At 35.6% G+C, this 25,524-nt stretch overlaps 1 protein-coding gene across 3 annotated transcripts in view; it reads left to right on the top strand.

Moving 5' to 3' along the window:
* STS (steroid sulfatase) overlaps positions 1–25,524 on the top strand; it is a 118,309-nt gene that overhangs the window by 21,034 nt on the left and 71,751 nt on the right. For all 3 annotated transcript variants that reach the window (XM_074606961.1, XM_074606979.1, XM_074606969.1), the window contains 5 exons: positions 2,943–3,095; positions 4,844–4,965; positions 7,561–7,683; positions 13,355–13,778; positions 22,307–22,443. In XM_074606961.1, the coding sequence (XP_074463062.1) occupies positions 2,950–3,095; positions 4,844–4,965; positions 7,561–7,683; positions 13,355–13,778; positions 22,307–22,443 (952 nt within the window). In that variant the 5' untranslated portion in view covers positions 2,943–2,949. The remainder of the gene's footprint in view (positions 1–2,942; positions 3,096–4,843; positions 4,966–7,560; positions 7,684–13,354; positions 13,779–22,306; positions 22,444–25,524) is intronic.

Genomic DNA, 25,524 nt, shown 5'->3' with positions numbered 1-25,524 from the left:
CTTAAACGTTTGGATTGGCTGCTGTTGGAGACGAAATACTAGGTTAAGTGAGAGCTTCATCTGATTTGGTGCAATCATTTTCATGTTAGGTCTGCACATGTCTGTCTTTTCGCCATTAAAAACCCTGGAGTGACACACATGAGCCTCAGCATTCTCAGAGCTTCATTCTTCTCACGTTCTTCCCTTTTTACTCCTCCAGATTTCTTTGCTGTTGTCTGTTCCACTCAATTTCATCCATCCAATTTTTCTTGCTTTCCAAGCACATCCCTTCAAGATGCATGAAAGTCTGCTACAGAGAGAGTGTACACCAGAGAAATCAGAGTTGTTGAGATTAATTTTTTTTTCCTGTTTCCATGTTGATTTCACTTCAGGGACGTGTTATCAGGTGGAGGCAAATTGCCCAATGCGTGAGAGTGTCTACAGATACTCCTTCAGACTAGAGGAGTATCCAGCAATATTGTGTCAGAGACATCCTTCAATAACATTTTTTTGTTGTTGATTTGAAAAATGAGCAATGGAGGTGCTAAAGGAGGCTAACTTCTCCAGGAGTAGATGCAGACAATAAGAGATGTTCAGCCACTTTGCAAATGACAACGATCCAGTTGATACTGGGCATAACTATTTTTAACTTTGCTGTGGAAATTTATTTAAATATATTATATGAAGTCGGTATATAACAAAACAGCAGAAGATTTTAAGTTTTGACCAAGGTGATTAATTTTCTTAGGTATTTTGTTGAATAGGTTATTTTCCTGCTGATCTCTACACAGACTTGAAGTTACTTTAGAATTCAGATAAATTGTAGTCAGTTCATTTCTAAGATATTTCACTGTTTTTTTTAGATTTCATTCATTCTGGAAAATAACAGCAACTTTCCAACAGTAACTTTACTCAGTAAAAGGAAAATTAGTTTGCTTTGTTCATGAGTGGCTAAAGATCTCACACTTACTTGGAAAGACTACTCTTCATAGCTCCATACCTTCTAATTAAAACACAGGGTGTTTTGGTTGGGACAGTTGAATTAAACCTTAGAATTACTGTTTGTAAAATTTGCAAAACAGCTAACCTTGTGCCTTTAAAATGATGGGTTTGTTAGTGGCAAGTGTATATATTTCTAGGTTTTATTCAGACAACGTGAAGCCTACAGCAAAAAATAAAGTAATTCTGTGAAATAAATGTGCAGGTCCTGTGAGCATCCATGCAACTCTATATAGAATGTCACCAACATATATGTCACCCTTTTCAACATCCCTATTACCACGGGCCTTGAGACCCTCGCAGTCTGAAGAGTGGAGCAGGAACATAAGATACGGTAGCAGGTTTTTCCCATCCATTGGAGTCAGTGCGTTAGCTGTTCTCTTGCAACGCGTGCAAAGCAATTCGAGCGTGTTTATCCTTTCAGGGAAGAAAGGTAGATCTATTGCGCAGATTAAAAGTCTGCACTGTGGCAGGTGCTACACAGCTTCATTGGTATGGTAATTTGCTAAAGGGTTGGTTAGATGCATCCCACCAAGCAGAACTGTGTTTAGTGTTTCTTAAACCCTCTACCGTTTCTCCTCATTTCAACCTGCAATTCTCATTCCAGCTGGGTCTCAAGCTTCCCTTCTTGCTCTTTATTCAAGTCAGTGCAAGTTCTTCCAGTTCTGACTGCTTCCTCTTGTCTACGCTTTTATCCACCACACCTCACTAATTTATGAATCCGTCTCCCTTGATGTCTAGTCTCTTTGTACCAGCTCTTCCAGTTCTGGCTTCTTTATCTTCTCTCAATTTACTTTTATCTACCATAACTCACTGATTTACAGTTTTTTTTCTTTCTTGCCCTGCTGTCCCCATTCTCTCTGGAAATCCTTGATTCTACTCCCTTTTCCTACTCTTTCACTTTCATATTTCTACATCAGTTTTAGTTTTCTCTGCTTTCCTTCTTGTCCCAGCATAATCCAGAATGCAAGTGTGACTCATGCCTCGTCTGCAGGGTGCTGCCTGCCTCCAGAAAAAATGGGAATATTACCTGGGGCAAAAGAAGCAGTCTCTCTTCTTTTTTGATGTGTGTAGCTGGCACAGTCCGTCACAGCTTAGAGGCGCTCAATTTCAGCCAGAGCATAGTCAATGCAGTTTAAAACAGAGATATAGCAAGTTCCTGTTTAGGTAGAATAGCATTTATAGCATACACATCTGCAAATAGACTGTGCTTTTATCATAAAACCATGTGATGGTATGTAGTATTGTGTACAATACATTCTTCTTCCCATTTTAAGTTGGATATAGCATGAACATTGTTTATAGAACATTGTGATATGATATCAAATATTTTTACATAATTTTGCTATAGGTCCTGACATTTAAAACATTTTTGAAAAGCTTTTTCTTAAACATTCCTTTCAATAATTTGGTAGTGCATCTCTTCACCCCCTTTGCCATAATACTTATTACTGTCAAGAAACTAAAACAGAATTTTTTTTTCCCCTTTCTGAAGAGAAATTCAGTCATTTAATTCAGTAGTAGAATTGATTGACTTTTTTTCTGCAGTGAACCTTGGAAATTTTGGTCCTAAGTGATTTCAGTTTCTGTGTTCCTCAAATCATATTTATACCTAAAGAAAAAAACAAACAAGCCTTATTTGCACTCATGATTTACTGCTGTGTAGTGCATCTATGTATGCAAAAGTATTGTCACTGACATTTTCACTAGTTCTTTGTTCATCATTATTTAAAGGTTTCATCTGTGTAAGGGTGTGGAAGGAAAGCTATATACTAAAAGATGCATTTTTATTTTTTAAAAAAATATGACAGAGAAAATAATGTAAAAAAAAACAACCCGTAAGAAAAAAAAACAAATAAAAATATACAATCTGATTTTCTCTTCTACTATACAATCAAGGGCAATAGTAGGTCTAAATTAAATTAACAGTGAAATTATGTTTTCCACCTGTTCTTACACTCCAGGAAGAAGATGAGACTCCTTTTATTTTTAATAATGTGCGAGTGTGCCATAAACAGTGTCAATACCCACCATGTTTCAAAGCCCAATGTTGTTTTACTGATGGCTGATGATCTTGGTATTGGAGACCTGGGATGTTATGGGAACAGAACCTTAAGGTATGATGATATATTTGGGGGAGTCATAGCTTTATATTTTTATTTATTTATTTATATTTAATTTTTTATATTTTAGGTTTTTAGATTTGTAAAGTTAAAACCCAAAAAACATTGAGACATTTGATTAGGTTCTTTATAAGTAACCAAAGTTCATAACCTTTCCAGAGAATAGAATATTCGATCTTTGTTTTCTTTTCTTAATTAGAAAAAAAGACTTATCTGATGTATTTATCCTGGTGAAAAGTTGCATCATAAACAGAGAATTGAGCAACCAACCACATAAGGGTAGGTCTAGAGAAGCAAAGTATAAGCAACAATTTTCTTTTAAAATATGCATGATGCAAATACTATGAATTAAGTGAGTTTTGAAGCACTTGTGATTTGAGACAAGCTTGTCACTAACTAATTGGAAATAAAGTACTGATTTTTTTCCTTTGTTGTTCTTTATGCTGTAGTCAATAAATTCATTAAAACAAATGTTAATATAACTGAGTAATTCAGCAGTGTTCCCCAGTATGATCCTTACTACAAGCTTGGGTATGATGGTTGTGTAAACAGCACCAGTTGTACCTAGTCATTGTGTTTCCATGGTGCAAAGTCTTTGATCAAGTTAAAATTCAGATTAATAGCACTGTCCTATCAAACGTTAAATACTCTTGTTCCTAATTAAGTTAGTTAGAAGTGGAAACTCCTCATAACTCAAACTCAACAGAAATCACTCAAGTTACAGCTTCTAGTTTTAAACAGGAAAAGTCCTATGCTTGGATCACTGCCCTCCCAAGGACCAGAACTGTTTCAGGAACGATGTTCTCTGATGTGACAATTCAGAACTAGATCTTTGGAGTATGAGGAAATTTCATCATACTGCTTGTTATCAGTAGGTGATATTAGAGATAGCAGAGTAGTCTGTTGGAAAATTAATGTTTCTTACTATTCAAACTTAGATGATTGGAGTACTACTGTGCCTTGAGGTCATGGTCATTAATCTCCCAGGTCAGGGGTGTATTAGAGCATGCTGCAGCTCCTGGACAGTCTGCATTCCTAGTTTCCCTTCTGCAGTACCGAAGGCACAGAATTTCTTCCTGCAGGAACCAATTTTCATGTGCATGATGATCCAGGTCACAGACAAGTTTCCCATGGGGATATGGAAACTTGAATATGCCCCTGGATCTAATATTGCAGACATAGTCATGTCAGATATGTAAACATTGTTAATATAGAGCCTGACACAATCATGACCGTTTGAATCTCTCCTAATAACTGATAACCACTACACAACATTACCCCTAGCCAAAAAAACTTTTGCTGGGGAAAGAGAGAAGTGACACCAAGTAGGGGGTAGGGAAGCACAGCCTTTCTCCAGTCTCTCCTCTCCCCATGGCTGAAGCAGAAAGGCTGTGTAAGTAGCAGTTACAGTTCTGGGTCAAGGAATGCGTTTAAAAGGGTTGCAATATAACATGTCCAGGTGTTACACTTTAGTACTGGCCATGAAGAGTAGATGAAAGTGGAGAAAAAGATTTTCGGCACAGTGCCGCAGTGTCTCAGTTCAGTGTTGACAGCTAGTGTAAAAATATTTGACGCAATAGTATTTGGAATTGCACCACCACCATGGTTTTGATAATTTGCATACAGTAAGTCTCAATTTGATTTTCCTGATAGTTTTTGCCTCGGATGCCTTGATCTCACCATATCCGTTTCCAAATAATCATCTTTTTGTACTTTTTTTTCCGCCACATATATTTTTCTAGAACCCCTAATATTGACAGGCTTGCAGAGGAAGGAGTGACACTTACTCAGCATATAGCAGCATCTCCACTTTGTACTCCAAGCAGGGCAGCTTTCCTGACAGGGCGATATCCTATCAGATCAGGTAAAATCTCATTACTTTATATATAAATATCATCTTTTATTTGCAGTAAACTGCATGCATTTTTTTCTCTGGCCTTTCTTGATATTTGTATCATTACCAGGTTAGGTACTCATTTCAGTAAGTAATCAAGCTCAGCAGAGTTGGTCAACATTTGAAATCTTCCATATATATGGGAATTTCTCACATTTCAGAAGTGTTAACATAATAATAAAGATTTTTTTTTATTGAGAAAAATTTTGTTTTTTTTTTTTAAATACCAAATAAAAAATCTGATTGTGGTTATTTAATGGAAGGTGCATCCAAATTCCATCGACTTCCTTCACTGTCCACATGACACAGTGGCCTCTTGCCTGCCTCCCCAGTTGCATTCAGGCTGCTCCCAGGGCGTTTGTTGGTGGGCAGCCTGAGTGTTGAGCATCACAGAGATGCACCTAGAAAGACACAATGGAAGAACGCAGTGTAAATTCTTCTGCTCAGACATTTCTGTTTCTACGAAGCCATTTGGTTTAGACAAATTGTTATTTTTTCAGGGGAGGGGGGGAAGGACAGTTCATTAAGGTATTCCAGCAGCCCTTAAAGCTGGGAAGAAGTAAAAAATCTCCCTTTTCTAAGTATTTTTGTTCCATATCTGCCCATACACAGTGTTAAGTATACTATGAATACATGCATTTAACAACTTCTCTTAAAGTACCTGATCCAAAGCCCATTTGAGTCAGTAAAGATCCAGTCTGTTTATTTTAGTGTGCTGGGACTGAGCCCCTCAGTGCTTAGCCATGCAACTTTAACGTTCCCTTAACATCATTTTTAGGAAGGATCATTATACATTAATCAGATCACTTGTTCATTAGTGATAAAACATCCTGTCCTTGCTTCTGGGAATGAAAGCAAAGCAAGACTCTGGAGCCTACTTGATACGTTTGTGCTCATTCAAATCAAGTAACAAGCTTCTGCAAAAGTGCCAGCTAATATAGCTTGCTAAATTTTCCATTACATTCAGCTGCAAAGGAAAATTTTGTATACCTGCTACAGTTATATTGCTATTAATATTTACTGTAGGTAAAGCCACAGGTCACTTTCCATTATGATCCTTGTTCTTATTTCTGAAAAATTAGGATTTGAACTGATTTTTTTCTTAACTGGTCTGCTCTCAGTCATACCTGATCATTTCCCTATAGGTGCAAAAACTGAACTTTGTCTTAATTAAATTATGAAATTTCTAAATATGAACTACTCCCAAACATCAGTGGAGAACCAGTAAAGAATCATTATGGAAGATGCTAGAATCACGATGTGGAAAAAAAAAGTTAGAAATTTAAAACTCCTGCTAACAGAGCTGAAAAAATATATTCCAAAATGCAGTGTTTGATGAGACACAAGCTCAGAGAAAAGTAATGATGAAAAAAAAAAAAGGTTCTGTACTTTCATTCTGGCAATTTAAGGGAATTACACTGATTTCAGTTACAAGACATCGAAGTACATAAAAATAAGTATAAATAAATATATAATAAATAATATATATAGAGAGAGATGACTAAAACTACCTAAACTGTTCATCAATAAAACTGGTGTGAAAAACTGAAGTCAACATTTGAAGGGTAGGTTGAGCTCTCTTTAATAAACCAGTCTAACGAATCTTTTTCTCATCTAACCACAGGGGATACCTGAGGGAAGATTCTGGTTGTCTTCATCAGTCATGTAACTTTGGCACTGCAATCATCCAGTTGCATAATTCAGACTTCCTGGAGATACATCTGCACAGATTTGCATAGATATTCTGTGTTCTGTCTATCTATAGTCGGAGCCAGCTCTCGTCTGGAATCCTAGTAATCTAATTTTCATGAACCTGAAATCTCAAGTTCCTCATCCTTAGAGTAGTTGATAAGCTCAAGTTTGTGTTCCTCAGACTCTGAGTGCATAGAATTTACTGTGCCTTATTTGGATGTTGTCTCGTTAGCTGATACCTGATGCTGCTTTAATGCACTGTGTGTACTTTGAGTCATGTTGTCTTCCTGCCATTGGAGCACTGGTCCTCTCCCATCAAAGCCGAGTGCCCTAGTTACTCTGTTTCCAGAATCAGACTCTCTCTTGCTCTTTTTTAACCTCATGATGTTTACGTGCCCAGCTGTAAGACTGCCCTGCTTCAACTCCCTTCTCTCAAATAACCTTAAAGGCTTGTAGAAAACCACATATGAGGAAAGTGGAAGTTCTGAGAGTAGAATTTGGGAGTAATCTTGCTTACTCCTCTGCTCCATTCCTTCCCCGTGTACAAGAAAAATAAATTATGCAAGCTCAAATTCTTTCAAATATGCTATACCTTAGAACAACTACAGAAGGGGCTGCAACAGTTTATTTGATGGCTGACCCCACAGTTATAAGCAGAAAATTTTTTCACCACTTCTCAATTTATAGTGTCTATACAGAAAAGACCTTGCTCAGCTAAATGGATGATTGTATCTGCCACTTCCAACATTTAGTGTCTCATGGTAATAGGTCATTTAAGTGATTACACCTAAAGCAAAAAACTGCGTGCAGAAAGAATGAATGGAATTTTTTTCACTATATTATTCAAATCTCATTCATTTTCATTGTATTTAGGAATGGCTGCCTTCTCACGAGTTGGTGTCTTCTTATTTTCTGCCTCTTCTGGGGGACTTCCTTCTGAAGAAATAACTTTTTCCGAACTCCTGAAGCAGAGAGGTTATACAACAGCTCTGATAGGTAAAATTGCATACATACACAGCATTATTTTTCACTCATTTCAATCAAAAGAACATTAGCTTCCCATATAAGCTGTTAAGGGTCTGCATTAAGCTTTTTCCCCCCACAGCATAATGAGTTTATTTTTCTGGCACAAAGCTGAGCATATTCCCATGCATATGTGTAACACTAATCAGGTAAGTATGTCTAATTCACTTGTGTAGTTATAGTCTCATTGTGCAACGTACTGAAGAAACATGATGAACAAATTGAAAATCAGTCAAGCTCTTAAAAAGTTTTCAGTATAAATAGGAGTTTGATTACAACAGAGAGACAATGAAGGATTGATCTCAGGGTACAAGTCAGCACAGTGGTGGGATTCATTTCACCAGTTTTCAATTATCCATAAAGTAGATAATGTAGTACCTGGGCTATCCATCTGGATTCTCTTCTTGGTCATCAGACAGAAATGGACATCTCTAGGAAATTTTTCTCATCCTGCAGTAGATGTTTAATACAAAAATGTGTTTCTCTCTCATTATAAAGACAGACAACTAACTGCATCATAAATACCAAGTGATGGGTAAAAGAAATCCCATCAGATGAATATTAAACAGAATTTGAATGAATATCATAAAGATATAGCATTTGAATAACGTGGGGCTTTTTTTTTCCTAATATGGCCACTGGCTTATTCCACACTGCTAACATTTTAGAAGATTTTTATGAAATACAACTTGTATTACATAATATACACGTCTGTACTGGAATTTCCAGCAAGTAGTTGTTTAGAGAACATCATACTCTAATGTTACTACATTCTTTTAGAGGCTTGATGCACTCAGTTTGATTTTAAAATGTAACAAAAGCTTTCAATTTAGGGAGTAATTTTTGTTTAAAAATCAGGCTGTTTATCAAGGCCAACAATTCACACCACTGTTCAAAACAACCCCGGTATTATGTAAGTAACCAGTGTTGATGATCCTAACTAAAAAGTCCTACATGGCTATAGCCCAGTCTTAGAAAGTATAAAATACCTTAATGTCCTGACAGATTCAAAACAGAAAAGAAGAAAATCTAACAGAATTATATTTAGTGCAGGTGTATTTGAACTGTAGTGCAAAAAAACCCCATTCATAATTTGTCATTTTCATAATGGAGTTAATTCCTATTGTTCCATATTCAATTAAAGACTGCAAAAAAATTATTTTTCTGTTTGTAATAAGTACTGTAATACAAATACTCATTTTCTGGGGCTGACCTAGTTAATGTTCTTTTTTTAACTACTTTCACTGCAACATGACAGCTTGCCACTTAGATCTCCAGAAGTTATCTCCATGATGCTTAATGAACAATTCTTCCAAGTGGCCTGAATGATAGCTATGAAACCATAAGATGTTATATTACCATATCCTTAGAGTATAATGAAGGCTTCCAAAAATCAAGCATTGCATTAAAATTACGGATAAAGTATATGTAAATGACAAAAAGAAAAATTATGTAGATTTGAAGACTAGATAGACAGACTCTGATTCCCAGCCAGCCCATTTGCTGCCTCTGCTGGTATTCTTATCACATCATATTGGTCGAGGTCAGGGAGTCTTTGCTTGGTTCAGTCTAACTCAGCAGTTCCCAAACAATTAATTGTCAAATCCTGCACCAGTGATGGATTGGCATAAGGGTAATTTGAAGCCTTTCAGTTTCTCAAGCCTGTACTTTCACTTCCTGTTTTTGCCAAGTTTCTCTTCTCTTTACTCTGTAAGGACATTTTTTTCTTTCTTAAATGCATTTTCCTTTCTTTTTTAATTTTTTTCCCTCCTGTGAATATATACTTCCTCTTGCTTGATACATCCCTAAATATATTTTAGGTATAAATCTATTTTATGTATAGACTTTTTTACCTCATTGTTTTTCCCTTGTGGCACAAGGTGACATCCAATAGATCTGGCAGGAAGAGACACAGTCTGAAGATCTGCAACAAAACCAAGTTTTCTCAGAAAAGGCAGCTGCATTGAATATGTAATATTTCACCAGATAAGGATCCTGGAGTGTAGCAAGAAATGCTGATGTTTTTAGGAAATAGCTATTCATAATGCAAAAATTCCACTGAAAGTAGATAGGTATTATTTTAACTACCGGGATACTCAACTACAATTGAGTAAAGGTGAACTTTTACTCATTACTGTTGTCCAGAGTGTTGTGTGGCATCCAGAGAAGTTTAAAATACACCTGTGTATCTTATCTCCAAAGTTTAAAATACTTATGGATAAATTGGGATTGGTATCTTTCCTCCAGAATGAAGTGTTGTAGTATTTGGACACGCTCTCACAGTAGCAAGAAATACAAGATTGGCTGAGTCTATGAGATAGGATTAATAGAACAGTTATTAATAGAACTGCTTAAAATGTGACCATATTAATAATAGATGCGTATATACTTTATATTATTATTTCTATGTGTATCTTGTATAAATATATTTCTTGGAGCACATAAATATTTCTGTTTGCATCTTGCTCTGCATCTTGCATCTTACCATTTACCTGAAGAGCACAAAACCGTACCAAATGAAATACATCTGTATTACTCAGTCTTCAGATTGCTCCTTTTTCAACTGTCTGAGGGAAAAGCAGAGGGAAAACATGGATTTTTGCAGCCTTTCCATCATTCTGGGTTCTGTAAAGCTGAGTTCCAGATGAAGTTTCTTGGCTGAATAAGACTTGCCTCTCACTTCCGCTTGCCCTTCATTGCATTGCTTTTGCTCTGCAGAAATCTTAATTGTGGCCAAAGGAGAGGGGAAAAAAGTCTAGGTCTCAAACTATCTGGGTGCTCATAATTTACGATTAGCAGCATAAATTTCACTCAAAAGCTTGGTAGAATTTGCTGAAACGTGTATGATGGTTCTGTGAAGTGTCCATAGTACAAAGTTTCACTTGGCAAAGAGGTGAGAGCATTTTGCAATGCTCTCAGATTCAGAAGGGCCTCAGAGTGTAAAGCACATTACAATAATTTGTTCAAAGGCTAGTTCAAGGCAGGGGTTATTGTCACAAGCAATGAAACAAAACAAGTATTGTGGTCCCAGTCATCCCTTGCTTTTTCAGAGTAGTGCAGGATCTATCAAATCCCTCAGTCTCGTCGGCTGTGTGAGAATGACAATTGTGGCTTTCAGTCACAGCTGCCAATATAATTTGACCCAGTGTTTCTGTTGCTTTTCCCAGCTACTCTGATTTGTTTGGCTTAAGTTGCTTCTGAACAAATCTTTTTTTGAGGCCCAAGTTCATCTTGACATTGAACAATTTGTTGTGCTTGCTGAAACCCTTTCGATAAAAATAGATCCTATATTTTCCCCTGTCCTAATTTGTTCGTGCAAGATTCTTCTGTTCTGGCTTGCAATGTCTAGTTTTATTGAGATCCAGTTTAAACAAACTTCTTTATATCATAATAAATGACCCTGAAAGTATCTTTTTCATATTTTTTTTCATTTTTTTTTCTTTTTCCTATTTTTTTACTGAACTATAGGTGCTTTGAGATTGACAAATAAAAAAAAAATGTTAAAAATTAAAGCTTTAAGATCAATTATATTCATGATTATAAGCCTTTACCTTTATTTCAGTTATCTAACTTGATGACAGTTTTTTCATGCTCACCTTGCTACACATCTGGCTTTATGACTATTCCGTAAAGACAGTCATATAAGCCTAAGAGAAAACATTGAAGCATTTATTTTCCAAAACCTGTGTTTATGCTTGCTGGGAAGGAAATTCAGAGTTGCAGTCTTAGATAGCCCTTTATTGGCACCATTATATCATCTAAAAATTCAGTATAGTGGTTTGCATTGCTGTTTTTGTAATTGGCCACAATAATATTCACTGGACCACGTCAAAAGTAGTGAGTAGGGCCATTCTGCTTGCGGAAAGCGGAACAGTGCCTCAAGTGAGGGGCCATCTGATAGTAAGGGGGTAAACTTCTGATGGGATGAGAGAGCTGTAGAGCCTTCCATTTCACTGGCAAATAAGCAGACCTGAAAATGCTTTTATACCTGCTTCTGTGATATACAGAAAATGTTTCTAACATAAGGCCATCAAGAGATGTGTGAGGAGAACTGGACTCTCAACTAAGCATTCAGTTAGGGTCAAGATTTCTGTGGTGTTTTTCTCCACCTTTGCTGACTGGTGAACTTAGGCACACGACATTCCCATCCCATACCTTAGTTCTGTCATTTGTGAAAGAGAAATAATGACATCGAGCCCATTTGTTAGGTACTATTTAAAAAAATCAGAACTAACCCCCATGTTCGCCCTCGTTGGTACTGCAGTAGCTGCATTTGTCATTGCCAAAGCCAGAAGTGCAGGATGGATATGCTGTTCTCTAGACCCAGCAGATGCTCAGGACTGCCTGCAAAGCTGGGATGGTTCAGGAAAGGGGAAGATTCTATATAAGCTTTATTTCTTTCATGTACTGACACTTATATCTTGAAGTCTTTAGAACAAAATATTTCACATTTTTTTGGGCGAGGTTATGGGGTTGAGGACTTACTGGGTTTGTGGGATTTTTTGTTTATTTCTTTTAAGATCACAACCACTGAATTATGCTGGTTGTGTTTAGGTATTTGGTTCAGAAAAAATAAATTAAACTTGGCCTGGCAATATATATTTGTTTTGTCATCTGTTTTGTCAAGGGTGAAATTTTTTGTCAGATATTCAACACATTTCTTTTCTGAGACCTAAGAGCGTAGCACTAGCCATAATTTATGTCAATAGGCTTAACTGAATTTGATTTTTTTTTTAATTATGCATTTGAATTTAAATAACAGCTACCAAACAGTTAGGTCTGTTGCACTAAGTGATGCAACAGACCTGAGTTGTACCTGAGTCATAGAATGAATTATCTAGATAGTTATTGCAATCAGCATGGATATAGATTATGCTGCTATAAGGCAAATCAGACTCTATTTTCTTGTATCGGTCAGTGTCCAACTTTATTGCAGAGTTGGTATAATTTCCCAGTGAGACAAAATGCTGTGAGAGGTAGTATTTGGCGGTAATTCACTGGTTACTGTTGTTTCTTTTTTGTTTGTAGATATGAAATATATATTAAAAAAAAGATCTCCCTCATTATGTACATAAGTACATAGTGAGGGAGATCGGCAATTTCAGAGATTTGCAATCATTTAAATAATAAATGCCTTCGTAATTTCACTATTCTTGACTTATTTCCAGTTTGTTACTTTTTTTTTTTTAATTAAACTTGTCAAATGTGAATGATTTGCCAGAAAAATTTCAGAAAGGATATGTCGTAAGTTCATGTTGGCTCTTCCTAAGAAACCTGTAGATGCTACCAAATGGTATTTTCTTATGACTACTTAACTACGCATGCACAAAGGCTTCATTTTCAAAGTTAACTATCTGTTAGGTCTCTGTTGCTCTTCAGTGACCTGCTAGCCCACTCAGAATTTAATGGTCTCCATCAGGAGCTGTGCCAAACTAGTTCTAACTAAAACGATGAGGCAGACATCAAACTCTTTGATGAAGGCATAAAGAAAGATTAGATTAGATAGAAAATAGGGATCCACACAATAAATGCTGGTGGTGGGGGGATATCAGTCAGATAGTGACAGTTTCATGTTTGAAATAGCACACATTATAAGTCTGATGATTTAACTATGAAAACACTCCCTGTCCTTTTCTCTTTGTAGGAAAGTGGCATCTTGGGATGAACTGTGAAAGCAGTAATGACTTCTGTCATCACCCCCTCAGTCATGGATTTGATTACTTTTATGGGCTTAGTGTGACCAATTTTAGAGACTGCAAACCTGGCCAAGGCAGCGTATTTTTAAAAGGGGTTCAGAAGTCCCTTGTCGTTCCAATCCAAATCGCTGGAATCGCCCTGGTCTCTTTGGCAATAGTACAGTACATTGGCCTCCTCAAAGTTCCTTTCCAAGCATTGGGTTATTTCATGTTAATAACTGCAATTTCACTTGCAGTTTTGATTTTTTTCTTTTATCATTTTCGACATCTGAACTGCTTCTTAATGAGGGACCATCAGATTATCCAGCAACCACTATCGTATGAGAACCTTACTCAGAGACTGACAAAGGAAGCCATGCAGTTTATAGGAAGGTAGGTTTCTAACTGTGTTATAAGTTAATACTGGCATTTCACAATGATGATGTTTCTGAAAAAGCAGAAAAAAAATGTTAACTAGTGGGCACGAGGAATATGTCATATATTATTATCATTTTTTTCCTTTAAAAGATCACTGAAGTTAAACTGGTTTTGTAAAAGTGACTGCTTTTTTATAACTATATTTACATGCTTCAGAAAAAAAATTTCAAGAAACATCTAACTTTTTTAGGACTTTCATTCTTGAGAATTTCATGTAACTTGAAATATGAAAAATCTTTTGTGATGTGACTTAATTATGTGAACGTACAATGCAGAGTCATAATCTATGACTTTTCTAGAGTGGGAAACTCTTCTTCGTCATTGATTTGAAGCATCCATTATTTGGCTTTCATAAGGCCAATTTTTTTAAGATATTGTCATTTTAGATACCTCTACTTCTATACCTCTTTCAATTTGAAAAGATTTGATTTACAGAAGTTAGGAAAGAAATGTTTTTTTGAAAGCAATGATTTTGTAATAGACATCACATTGGGTCACCTAAACATTGGATATACAAAATCATCCTAAGTCATTCTTCTTTTTTACAAAGTTAGCTTTATTTTGGAATAATTACCACCACAGGGCTTTTAATGGGATCAAATCACAAAAGTGTTTGTATATTCTGAAATGTAAATCAATATATTTGGAGAAAAAATATTTCATCCAGTTAACTTCTTGAAAAATATGCCGAAGTATTTTTCTCTGTCACTTTTGAAACAGATCACACCATTTCTAAAAATAGTTAGTCATAAGTAAAAACATGTTCTAAGACACAATATGTACCTTAATTACTGAAAAGTATGTATTGGGTAGTTACTGTGAAAACATTGACATGGTGTCATTGCTGAATGAAAACTTATACCAAAGAATCAGAAGCTAAGTTTTCTAGACTTAATGACTGCATGCAGTAGTCATCAAGACTGTTAGCAAGAAAAGATGTTTATCTAAAATCTTGATCTCATACTGAAATTTTTATATCCTTTCTATCATTATAAATATTTGATGTGGCCATGTCAACTCATCATACCAAAATAAAATGGTTTTTATAACAAATTTCTTTAAGTCTTCCCATCAACATTCTCATGAGTATTTATAAACAAACTAAAGCATCTTTATTTCCTCTTGGCAATGGTGATAGATATAAAGATGCCTTCTCATCTAGATTCTAATTAACTTAACATTGAAGTACTTTGTTTATTACAAACATGCACATATAACCCCCTTTGAAAATTGTTCAGAAGTTATTTGCTTAGTGACCAAGCTTTTGGTGATTTTAAAAGGCTTTTGAGTACATTAACTGTATGTTGGCAGATTTTTCCGCGATTTACAAGTATGTAATATGCCTCTAGCGATTCATAATATTTTGAGTGTCTTTGAATGTTTCATTGATTTCAATGCAATGACAATAAATTGGTAGCCCCAAAACAGGTGAGTTCAAGATGCTACAGAACTAGTAACTCTTTTAACTTTATTAATATTCAGAATGTGCACAACGTTATTGTATAGCTTAGTCAGTGTTTAGAGCTGGCAAAACAATGTATCATCTAAATCAGCATAGCTTTGTTGACTCAGCTGGAGGTAAGTTGCTTTACATCAGCTGGGCACTTGGCCCCAGTTCTCAATGTAGTTTCCAGACAAAATTGATGTTAAATTGAAGTCAAGGTTAAGAGCACATAGTCATAATTTACAATAAACTTTGTTACAGGAATGCTGCAGTTATAGTGAGAATTATAACCCAGATGGTTCAGAGTCAATGGTAAATTAAAGAATATCCAAGCACATGAATGTATTGAGAAGCAGTTAGGGCATTCGAGCAATCTTAACTGTTGCCCTGTAGTGAATTCACATGCAAAGTATATGACCATAAAACTTGCTCTTGGGGATAGGAGTAATTAGATTAATATTCACTGAACTGATCCGTCCCATGTATTAGTGGGAGCAACAAAATCAATATTTGCTTTGACACACCGGTTCTGACATTATATAGTTCATACCTGTGAACTCCAGTGCGCCAGTAGACCATTGCTTTTACGACTAGTCTACTGACTTTGGCCATTTGCACGGTAACAGCTGTCAAGGGGCAACCAGGTAGCAGCAGCAGTCAGACATCTGGCATTCATAAGTGAAGGGCCACCAGGTTTCTGGAAGCCACGGTTGCTCCACAGCATTCTTGTTGTTCCACTTCTTTCAGCGATCAGTCTTCCTCACCCCTCCTTTAGTCACACGTTTGACTCAGCACTTGGGTTGCCATACAGGCTTCTTTTGTTCAAATAACACAATAAGTAACAAGCTCAGTCCTTTACATCAGAAATCCCTGTGCACAAGTATACTAGAGTACAAACAATCCTGAATTTGAGAATTCGTTCACCTCTACTGATTCTTAATACATTTTAACATCAAACTAAAAATCATCAGCTATCATGCGTGTTTTAGTTGTTTAGTTATCTTTACAATAAATACATGATGAAGCTCCAATCTTCAACAGCACTGTTACTTCCTTTTATGCTATATTTATATATAATATATATGAATGTATATATAGTTATATATATAAAAATTTCAACATAATTTTTTTATCTATATAAGTTTATTATACCTATTACCTATATTACCTCTTTAAGTTCTTCAGAGTTCAGACAATGGATTTCCTCACGTTATTCTCTTTTCTAGCTGTTTCTCAGTCATCTTGTCATCTTTATAACTTCTTGCCATGTATATAATCATTAGATTTTGTGTTTTTCAAATCTTCTTATGGTATCTTCATCGCATATACCTGTGTGCTGTTATACTTACTTTGGTCTGGTATTTTGAGAGGTGATATTGTATTTGTTCTTCCTTAGTCTAGGATATGTGTATTACTTTTCATTTGTTCCTAGGGAGATTGAAAGAGACCAAATACAATAGTCAATGCTCAGAAATGGCACTGGAGAAGAGTGTATACAATATACAAGTGTCAGATCCAGTGCGTGAAAACAAATACTAATTCAGTTGCTCACCCTAATTGTAAGTGGGCAGGTAAGCTCAGTATATGCTAATTCTAATTACTTTTTCCCAAGAGCAAGTGTGTAATATTGTAAACCTATCAGAACACTCTCTAGACATGACAGTATATTTGAAAATCAAATGGATTCTAATTATTTCATGTTAAGTTCAATGTGGTTGTCACTCACGTATCTTCAGCATGCCCTTTAATGACCAGCTGCACAGACAATCCAGATTTGGAAAGTGCTAGAGACCTGTTTTTAACGTATCAGAAAATAACACGACAAAAGTACTACTCTGCGATACAGAATACCTCTCTGACAATTTTGGATAGCTGATCACAATTAATAATTATTAAAATAAAAATCCTAATGAAATTAACTTCTGGAAAACAGTATTTGCATTTGCATGCAAACATGTTTATATTCAAAAGCTATGGTGAAGATGATGTCGAACAACTTTTGTGCAGATTTATTTTTTCTGTCATAGATTGCATAGCCATAATATTCAAGATTTTGTTATGATAGTTAATATTTGTTTATTTTCTTTTTATCTAGTCTATTTCAGTCCTTAAATCATTGTTACAACACATATTCAAATTTATTTTCATCTAATCTAGCAGATTGTGGTTTAGAGTTTTTCCATATATCACCAGGTCTTAAGATCAGGCAGTTGGCATGTTGTACTAGAGTTAGTTCTGAAATCAACTCTTTTTATGGATCCTACAAGAAGATTCTTTATATTTTACAGTAAAATACAAATTATAGAGGAGAATTTGTGTATCTTTGTATACACATGATGTATATGTGCACGTATATTAAAAAAGGGTAGTAACTTATAAGCCATAACAACTCTGCTGGATCTTCATCCTTTTTCTCAGCCCTCTGCTTGTTCCTTTTGAGCAGCAGAGCTAACATATTTATTTATATACTTCAGGGTCATCTGAAAATGTCAGTTTTTAGTCATTTAAGAATGATTAAAGACCTAACTAGTTCTGCGATGAGTGTTAAGACTGCATTGTAAATGCAACATTTCTAAAAATCAGTAGATCTGTAAACTGGGCTCCAAAATGTTGCGGGCGAGAGGGATTTAGTAATGAATATAATCTGTAGTAGGTAAGAAATTTCTTTTTTTCCCCATGCTTATGAGAATGTACTTTTGGAAGGGGAGGAAAAAGGTTATATATAAAGGACATAAAAGCATATATGAATTGTTTACCTTAAGCGTTTAAAGGATGAAATAGGCATGAAATTAGAGATGTATCTTGGCTATTTGCATGGAAGAATCATTTCACAAATGCAGATACAGTAGAAACTCATCCCACTTTTAATATCTTCCTGAAGGAGTCATATTTTCCATATTTTTATGTTTTTTCCCTTTCTCACTCCATTTTTAATACCCTTTCTGGTTTTGATAAGTTACTCTCAAGTGGCCTGGAGTTCTCTTTTCTGATTTTGAAAAATTTTGAAAAGATGAGATTTGTGGTTTAAAGGGCGTCTTGCAAAAGGGTAAGACAGGAATATTCATTCATGGATTCAGTCGTGCTAACAAGGATTTTAGCACTGTTAGCGGTCAGAACAAAAGAAGATCCAGCTTGTAGGACAAAGTCCTGCTTTGATAAAACTAAGCCAAGGTTTACCTTTTCCTTCTGCAGGAACAAGGATTAATGAAGTGCATTCAGCCAGTTCAGTCACAAAGAGCACTGTCTAATCGGTGATCTAATTTGGGAGTAGAGGAGGGAGCCATGGGGAATAAGCACTGAATGAATTTATCCACTGGGAGGGATATTGAATAACAAGAATATTAAAGAGGAGTTACAGGAGAGCAAACGTTAGGTTTGCATCTGCATGTATCGACACGTGGTTACATATTTGTGCTGAAAATATATCCTCAGATTATATACTTCAACATTTTTGTTTTCTTTCATTTTATCTGTGTCTCTGGTGCACCGTGACTATGTGAAAATGACACATTCTCATTCAATAAGTCTTATTAAATCGTATGCACTTATCCTTATAAGAAGTAATATATTTTACCCCTGTATCTATTTCAAATAGTTCTTTGCACACTATTTCGGTCTTATGGGTGGATTAGGTGGAATGTATAAGATTTTGGAGATTACAGAAACAAATTTTAACCCAATTTTAACACAGTATAGTGTAGCCCAGCTCCGGCAAAGCCAAATATATCTGCTCTTGTAGTCATCCGCTGTGTATCATAGCACCTTCAATGGTATAGAGGGTGGAGTAGTCTAACGGATTAAAAATATGTACTTTAGGACAGACTAAGAGGATAATTTCACATCTGGCAAAAAAAAATGTTGTTCAGAAAGATCATACCTGTCCATCATATTAAAGGTTAATTTAGAATTTATTGCAAAAAAATAAAACTGAGCCCATGTTCCTCTCTTATTTCCTGTATAGAATCATACTTGAAATCTTAGTTTGATTTGACAGCTGCAGGCCATCAAATTCAGAGCCCCACCTGTTGCTGTGCTGCAGTGGTCTTAGATCGACATCAATGCACGGAAAAGCAAACAAAAAGTACCCAAGGAGTCTTCAATGTGGAAAATATTTAGAGCAAAATTGCAGGAAAAAAGTTAAAAGACCCACATGTGAAGCACAAAGTCAGATTAGTTATAACTTGCTCTCTCACCCACTTTAAAGCTGTGTTTTACAGCCCAAGCCTGAACTAAATCCTTGAGCAATGTAAAAACTACTCACACTAAATAAGAACCCAGTACTGTGCAATGAAGAGGAGTCACCAGCAAGGCGCTGCATTTAGAGGTTTTCAAGATCGGTTAAGCACACATTAAAGAGTGTCTTGTGTCAAATGTGTGTAATCCTTCTGGCTGCTCAGTAAATTGAAAAGACTGTGTGATTCACGTTGGATAAAAATTTTTACTGTATTTGAGTAAGTGAATCTCAGATCTTTTGAAACTGAAGTTCCTGGTGTTTAAACTGTGTAAAAGATAGTGGCAATACATTTTTGAAGGAGCTGTTTACTGAAGAGGTTCAGGAGTTAAGCTGTTATTGTCAAATTACTCCCCTGCCTACTAGCCGATATTGTCATTCCATTTTCAAGGTCAGAGTAAGGGTAGTCAGTTATGATTCTCCTCAAAGAGTTCTGGCAGGAGATAAATAGCTGCCTGTGATCTTTTATAGGATATTAATAGGTGAGACACTTCTCCACCTGACAGTGAGCTGTCAATCAGAACCTGTCAATTTGAGTTGCAAAGAAGAGAATGATGTAGTGCCCTTCCATATCAATCGTTGATTCGATGACTCTTTGTGAAATTTAAATCTTTGTGTCAGTTCCATTTAAAAAAACAAACAACAAAACACCACATCAAACCTGGGTTATTATCATTTGAAAATAACATTTAAAGTGGAGGCTTTTGATACTCCCTTTTAGCAACATGGATAAGCATTTAGAAGTATGCACTGTCTCTGTGACATTAGAGCAAGGCAGTTTGCACGAAGAGTAAATTGTACTTACACCATTATAAGTATAAAGTAGATTTTTTGTGGTGTTTTCCCCTAGAATTTGTATATTGGTCTAAATTCAGTGAACTGTGCTTACGGAAAAAGTCAAAGATAATACCATGCAGTAAAATATGCATGTTGTAAACCAAAAATCAGCTGCCTTGCAGAAATGTTCTTTAATAAAAGGTCAGTGTTACATTAATATACATATGAAGTATTAAACTTACAAGTATACATGTTTTTTTACTTGAAGTGCTGAAGTTTTCAGTCTTTTTAATTGAATCAGAAGTCTCATGTGTTATTTGTTGCTATAGTAGAAAGGTTCTCACATATATGACCTCTCAGATAGTAACAAACACAACTTCATGGAAAGTGTATCTTTTATCAAAAATACTGTATTTCCTTTATTTTTTTTTGAACCTGTTATAATACTAAAGTAAAACAGGATACACGCACAAATATTTGGAGGGAATTCAAATAATTTTGTTTCCATTTTCCACATGAAAAAATGTTCTCTTTATTCTGTCATTGTTTTTTTTAAAAAGGATAAACTTTTTATGAGATAAAGTCCCAGTCAGGAACACACTTATCAAGTGAGTAATCTGGATAAAATTTCCCATTTTGAGTTTATGTACTGCTGCCTATGCCAGTAAAAAAGAAAGCTGTAACCATGCAACTTGTGCAAAATCAGATCCAAACAACAAGAGAGGAAAAATGCATCCTCAATATACTAGATTAAGCCTGCTTATTTTTCCTTAAGAGTAAAGTATTGATATTGCATATATCCCTTTTATTAAAAGACTTTGTTTTCAGGTTCTAGAGGTTTGGGGTATTTTTTTTCATTTTAAAGAAACAGTTTGTATGTGCATGTCTGTATAGTTCCTTCCCTCTTTAAAAGGTGGATGAATCAACTGCGTGAGGAAATATATAGTCTCCCTTTGGTGTTGATGTGAATCACAGGTATTACCCACAACAGATTGGGCAGGGAAAATATGGTAAATAAAGCCAAAAATACTCTGTAATCACCTGTGTGCTTTAAGGTGAGATCCAGACAAGTATTCTGGGTAATGCTTTTCTGATTCAACTGATATTTACAATATGCATCATACTACAAATGCTGTTATGGCGTATAGCAGTAAATTTGGCTAGTACTGCAGGATTTTAAGTAAAGTTCTATAAATAATGCATAGAAAAGTTCTTACTCGAGTTGTGCGTTCACAACATACTGGAACTGATCATAAATATCGTGTTTACAGATCACAGGAACAGCAAAATTTACAGAGAGTCTATTGCAGTTCAGGAAATAGACTAGTTGAGGAAAAAGACAATGGAGACACTTAATTACTCTCAGAGGAAAAATATTTCTCTGTATTAGTATGTACTTTAAGATTACTTATTTTTTGATGCAACACATTTGTAGTATTATTTACTGATCACATGCATGCACACACAGAACATTAAATGGCAAGAGACGATTCGGTCATATACCTTAGTCCAGGATAATGAAGGAGGAAGAGTACTAGTATACTTGATTTAACATAGTCAATGATATTATGGTATGTTTGACCCTGGTCCTCATAACAGTCTAGTTGATCAGCTTCCATATGACCTCGTGAGGAAGATAATTGTGTTTCACATATATATGTGGTTATGGAGGTATGTTTTTGAACAGCGGTTGTATTCAGGCTTTTAAATATGTACTTGTAAAATGAAGAGAGGTGCTTGTAGCCAGAAACTGCTAGGTTCTTGGCTTTAAACAAGTCCCTTTTCAATATATGTAGCAAACAGTAATTAGATTTTGTTGTTCATTTTTGCTTTCAATTCAGTATACAGTTAAGGATGACATTTTTACTCTGTGTATGTGTATTCATGATTACCCTGTAATCAGTAACAGTACTCATTTTCCTCCCCACCGCTTTTTTTTTTTTGAGCTCCACTGCAGAAAGATTTCTTTGTATAAATTTTGTTATAAAATATGCTAAGGATTTGGGGGTTTGTTTTATTTTGTTTTTCCAGGAACACAAATGCACCATTTCTTCTTGTCCTGTCTTATCTTCATGTCCATACTGCTCTATATGCTTCAAAAAATTTCAGCGGAAAGAGCAAGCATGGTTTATATGGGGACGCAGTGGAGGAAATGGACTGGAGTGTAGGTATGTTGCATGTGCTTCTAATATCACTGGAGAAAATTCATGCCCACCAAATGCAGACTTCAGCAGTTTGCATATCTACAGTCTATCTGACATACTTGTCCTTTATACTTAGGGGAAAGAAACAGTAATTTAAAAGGCACAGTAATCTGATCTCTTGTAATATCTAATTTATGATTAAATTTATTGTGTCCTACAAATGCCTGCTCTCTTCTTTGACTATGAAGGTAGTCCATACAGTATGGACTTAGCAGAGCAATGGACACCTTAACTGTGGACATTTGAAATAGTTGAATCCAACCCCATGAGCTTCTGGGTACGATATGGCTTCTGCAGGTTGTCCTCATAAAACAATATGCTAACTCGAAAAGTGACCACATGATATTGATATAAAAATATTTTCAAATAAAGTGACTACAATATACCTATTAGCAAAAGTAATTTGCTAATTATTTTAATGAGTTGTCTGAATGAGTGAAATCACTTAGGTGAGGTCCACTTCTGTTCATGAAGAATAGTCAAACCCAAACAATTTGCCATTCAGAGCGTTCCATTCTCTCTGAGGCTGGAGAGAAGTTGTCTTTCAACAAGATTCCCTTATCTCTAGATATATTGGAATGACTCTCTGATTCCAGAGATAATCACCTGTGAAAACAACTAACGGGTCATATTTGAAAAGAATCATATTGGAGAATAGCAGCATTAGGTGCTAAAGATGAGCTTACATTCCTCCTTCCAATACACCCCAAGTCAATTCTGTTCTCAGTACAACTCCGTGCAAATTGGCTTCCTTCAAGAAAATCTTTCTTCCTTATTAAGTTGCTATGAACAGATATTCAGCTTTGGTGCATACGTATTTTTAAACTGTGCAGTGAAACATAATGTAAATTCGCTTGCATATTTTGTATCAAGAAGTCTAGTTGCAGCAGCTAGGGGAAAAAAGGCGTCACAGCACATTTAGTGATTTGTAATGTATTTATTTACAATAACGGAGAAAACCCTTGTGAGAAACTATGATACGCTTATTGGGAAGGGTTTTCAATGTGGAAGGTAACTGGATTAAACAGAAAAAACCTCTGTTATAAATCGGGTTTTGTAACAAAAGTGGCTTTCATTCCAGTTGTACTACACCCTGTATCTTTATCATCTCTGTCAATAGCCACCAGCATTTGGTCAATCAAGTACTTTCATTAGATAAAAGTATGCATGTGTTGTTGCTTCTACTTGCATCCACGTTGCAGTAAGCTACTGGGCATTAGCTGGTCTTACCGTCTGTGTTTGATTTTACTATTTCTTTTTCTGTTCCATGATAGTTAGCTTATCCCAGCCTTGTTGGTCATTTGCTGCTGCCATTGCATTTTGCTCCCTCCTTCAGGAGAGCGGGACCAGGGTTTAAACAGCCATTTGAAAAGCAAGGCAGCTGACATGCTGCTCATTCAGGCTATTTAATGATGCAGAGGTGGTAACTGATTGAAAACCGCTATTCTCATCCAGAATGACCACAGGCTCTTAGGAGATATGTCAAAGAAACCGAACTCTAGGACAGAAACATCTAGTTAATAAAACTTGGGATAAATCAGAAATAGAAATTCAGTGGTGATAACATAGGAACTTTGAACAAACTGAGAGAGGAGATGGATGAGTTTCCTCATGTATTGTCCTTTACGATCCATTGCGGGTGCATCAGGAGCAGCGGGCTAGCTTAATTAATCAGGAAACAGATCTTTATCTGTCATAAACTTGTATACAGGCATCAAATTTTGTTTCAGTTAGAGGTCTGGTTACTTGGTTTTGCTTATGTCTTGTGAGACTCCTGTTAACAGATTGTGTATTTGCTCCAAGAGGTAGAAAATATGTTTATTTCCTCTGTTACTTTCTCCTCTGTTATTAGGATGATGAAAAAAAGCTATGGCTGACATTTCCAAAAGAGTGTGAAGGAATAATATAGCTTTTTTCTTTTTTTTTTTTTTCTTCAACTGAAGGGAGTACTTATTTCCATTAACCTCCACTGAAAATTCCAGTCTTAATGCACCAACTAGGTCAGACAGAGTAGATTTATTCACTGTACGGCTGATGTCAGTAACCAGTATTTTCTTGGAATGCCTCTGAAGATGTTACAGTAGAAAAGTCAAACAAAATTGTCTGGAAAAACTGAAAAAGTGAAAACTGTAAGCTTTCCACAAAGGGAGGTTTCATCATTCACTAGACAGAAATTATATTTATGCATAGATGAATGTAACTTGCAAAAGCAATAAGAACAAAATAGCCCAGATATAACAATATCCTGCAAAACCTCACAGGAAGAAAAAATGAGTGTATGGAAAACTTCATTATAGTACAACATTAGAAATGTTTGGCATCTGATAGGAAAAATGAACACAAACTTCAACTCTATTCTAAAAGAAACTTACATCGTATTATGTGCTGAGTGGGAAGTATTGTGGAAAAACCCTTGGGGATGACTGAAAAAAAGCAAAACTAAGAGTAGAAGAGAAGTAGAAGTTCAGACTGTCAGGTACCAGTGATGAAAAGAATAGACCATGAAATGCAAATGAAATATTGTTCCTGATTTGAAAGATCAGCTGGAATCAGAAATAAGTCTTTAGCTGCCATTTGCAAGAGAAAAAGCAACAACCTTTCTAGTAAGACAGAGAATTTCACTCAGACTGAGAATTCTGAATAGAAGACAATTACTCCATTTTCATTTGTTTACTTATTGAGAATCAATTACCTAATTGGACTATAATTCAATTATAAGGCAATCTCCATGCTAGGAGGAGAAAAACTGATAATACACATGAATAAAATACTCCTTTGAATATTTCATGTTTGTGACTTGTTAAACCAATACTGTATGATTACAGTCCATGTCAAAAATACGAAAGACAAAGTCTCTGGATAAGCTTTGGGACCATGTATGTCTACTGCTTTTGCATACTGATGTGTGTGTAACAGAATTGAATGTATAAAGCATTCACAGTTATAATGTCACTGCATGTGACATGCCTTAGAGAGTCATTCTCTGGCTAATAACATTAATTTTCTTTCAATGTAGGCTAAGCACCTTATTAATGCTATTAATTA

This window comes from Larus michahellis, chromosome 1 (assembly GCF_964199755.1).
Source record: "Larus michahellis chromosome 1, bLarMic1.1, whole genome shotgun sequence".
In the NCBI taxonomy this organism is placed as follows: domain Eukaryota; kingdom Metazoa; phylum Chordata; class Aves; order Charadriiformes; family Laridae; genus Larus; species Larus michahellis.
This window is presented reverse-complemented; position numbering and strand designations above follow the sequence as displayed.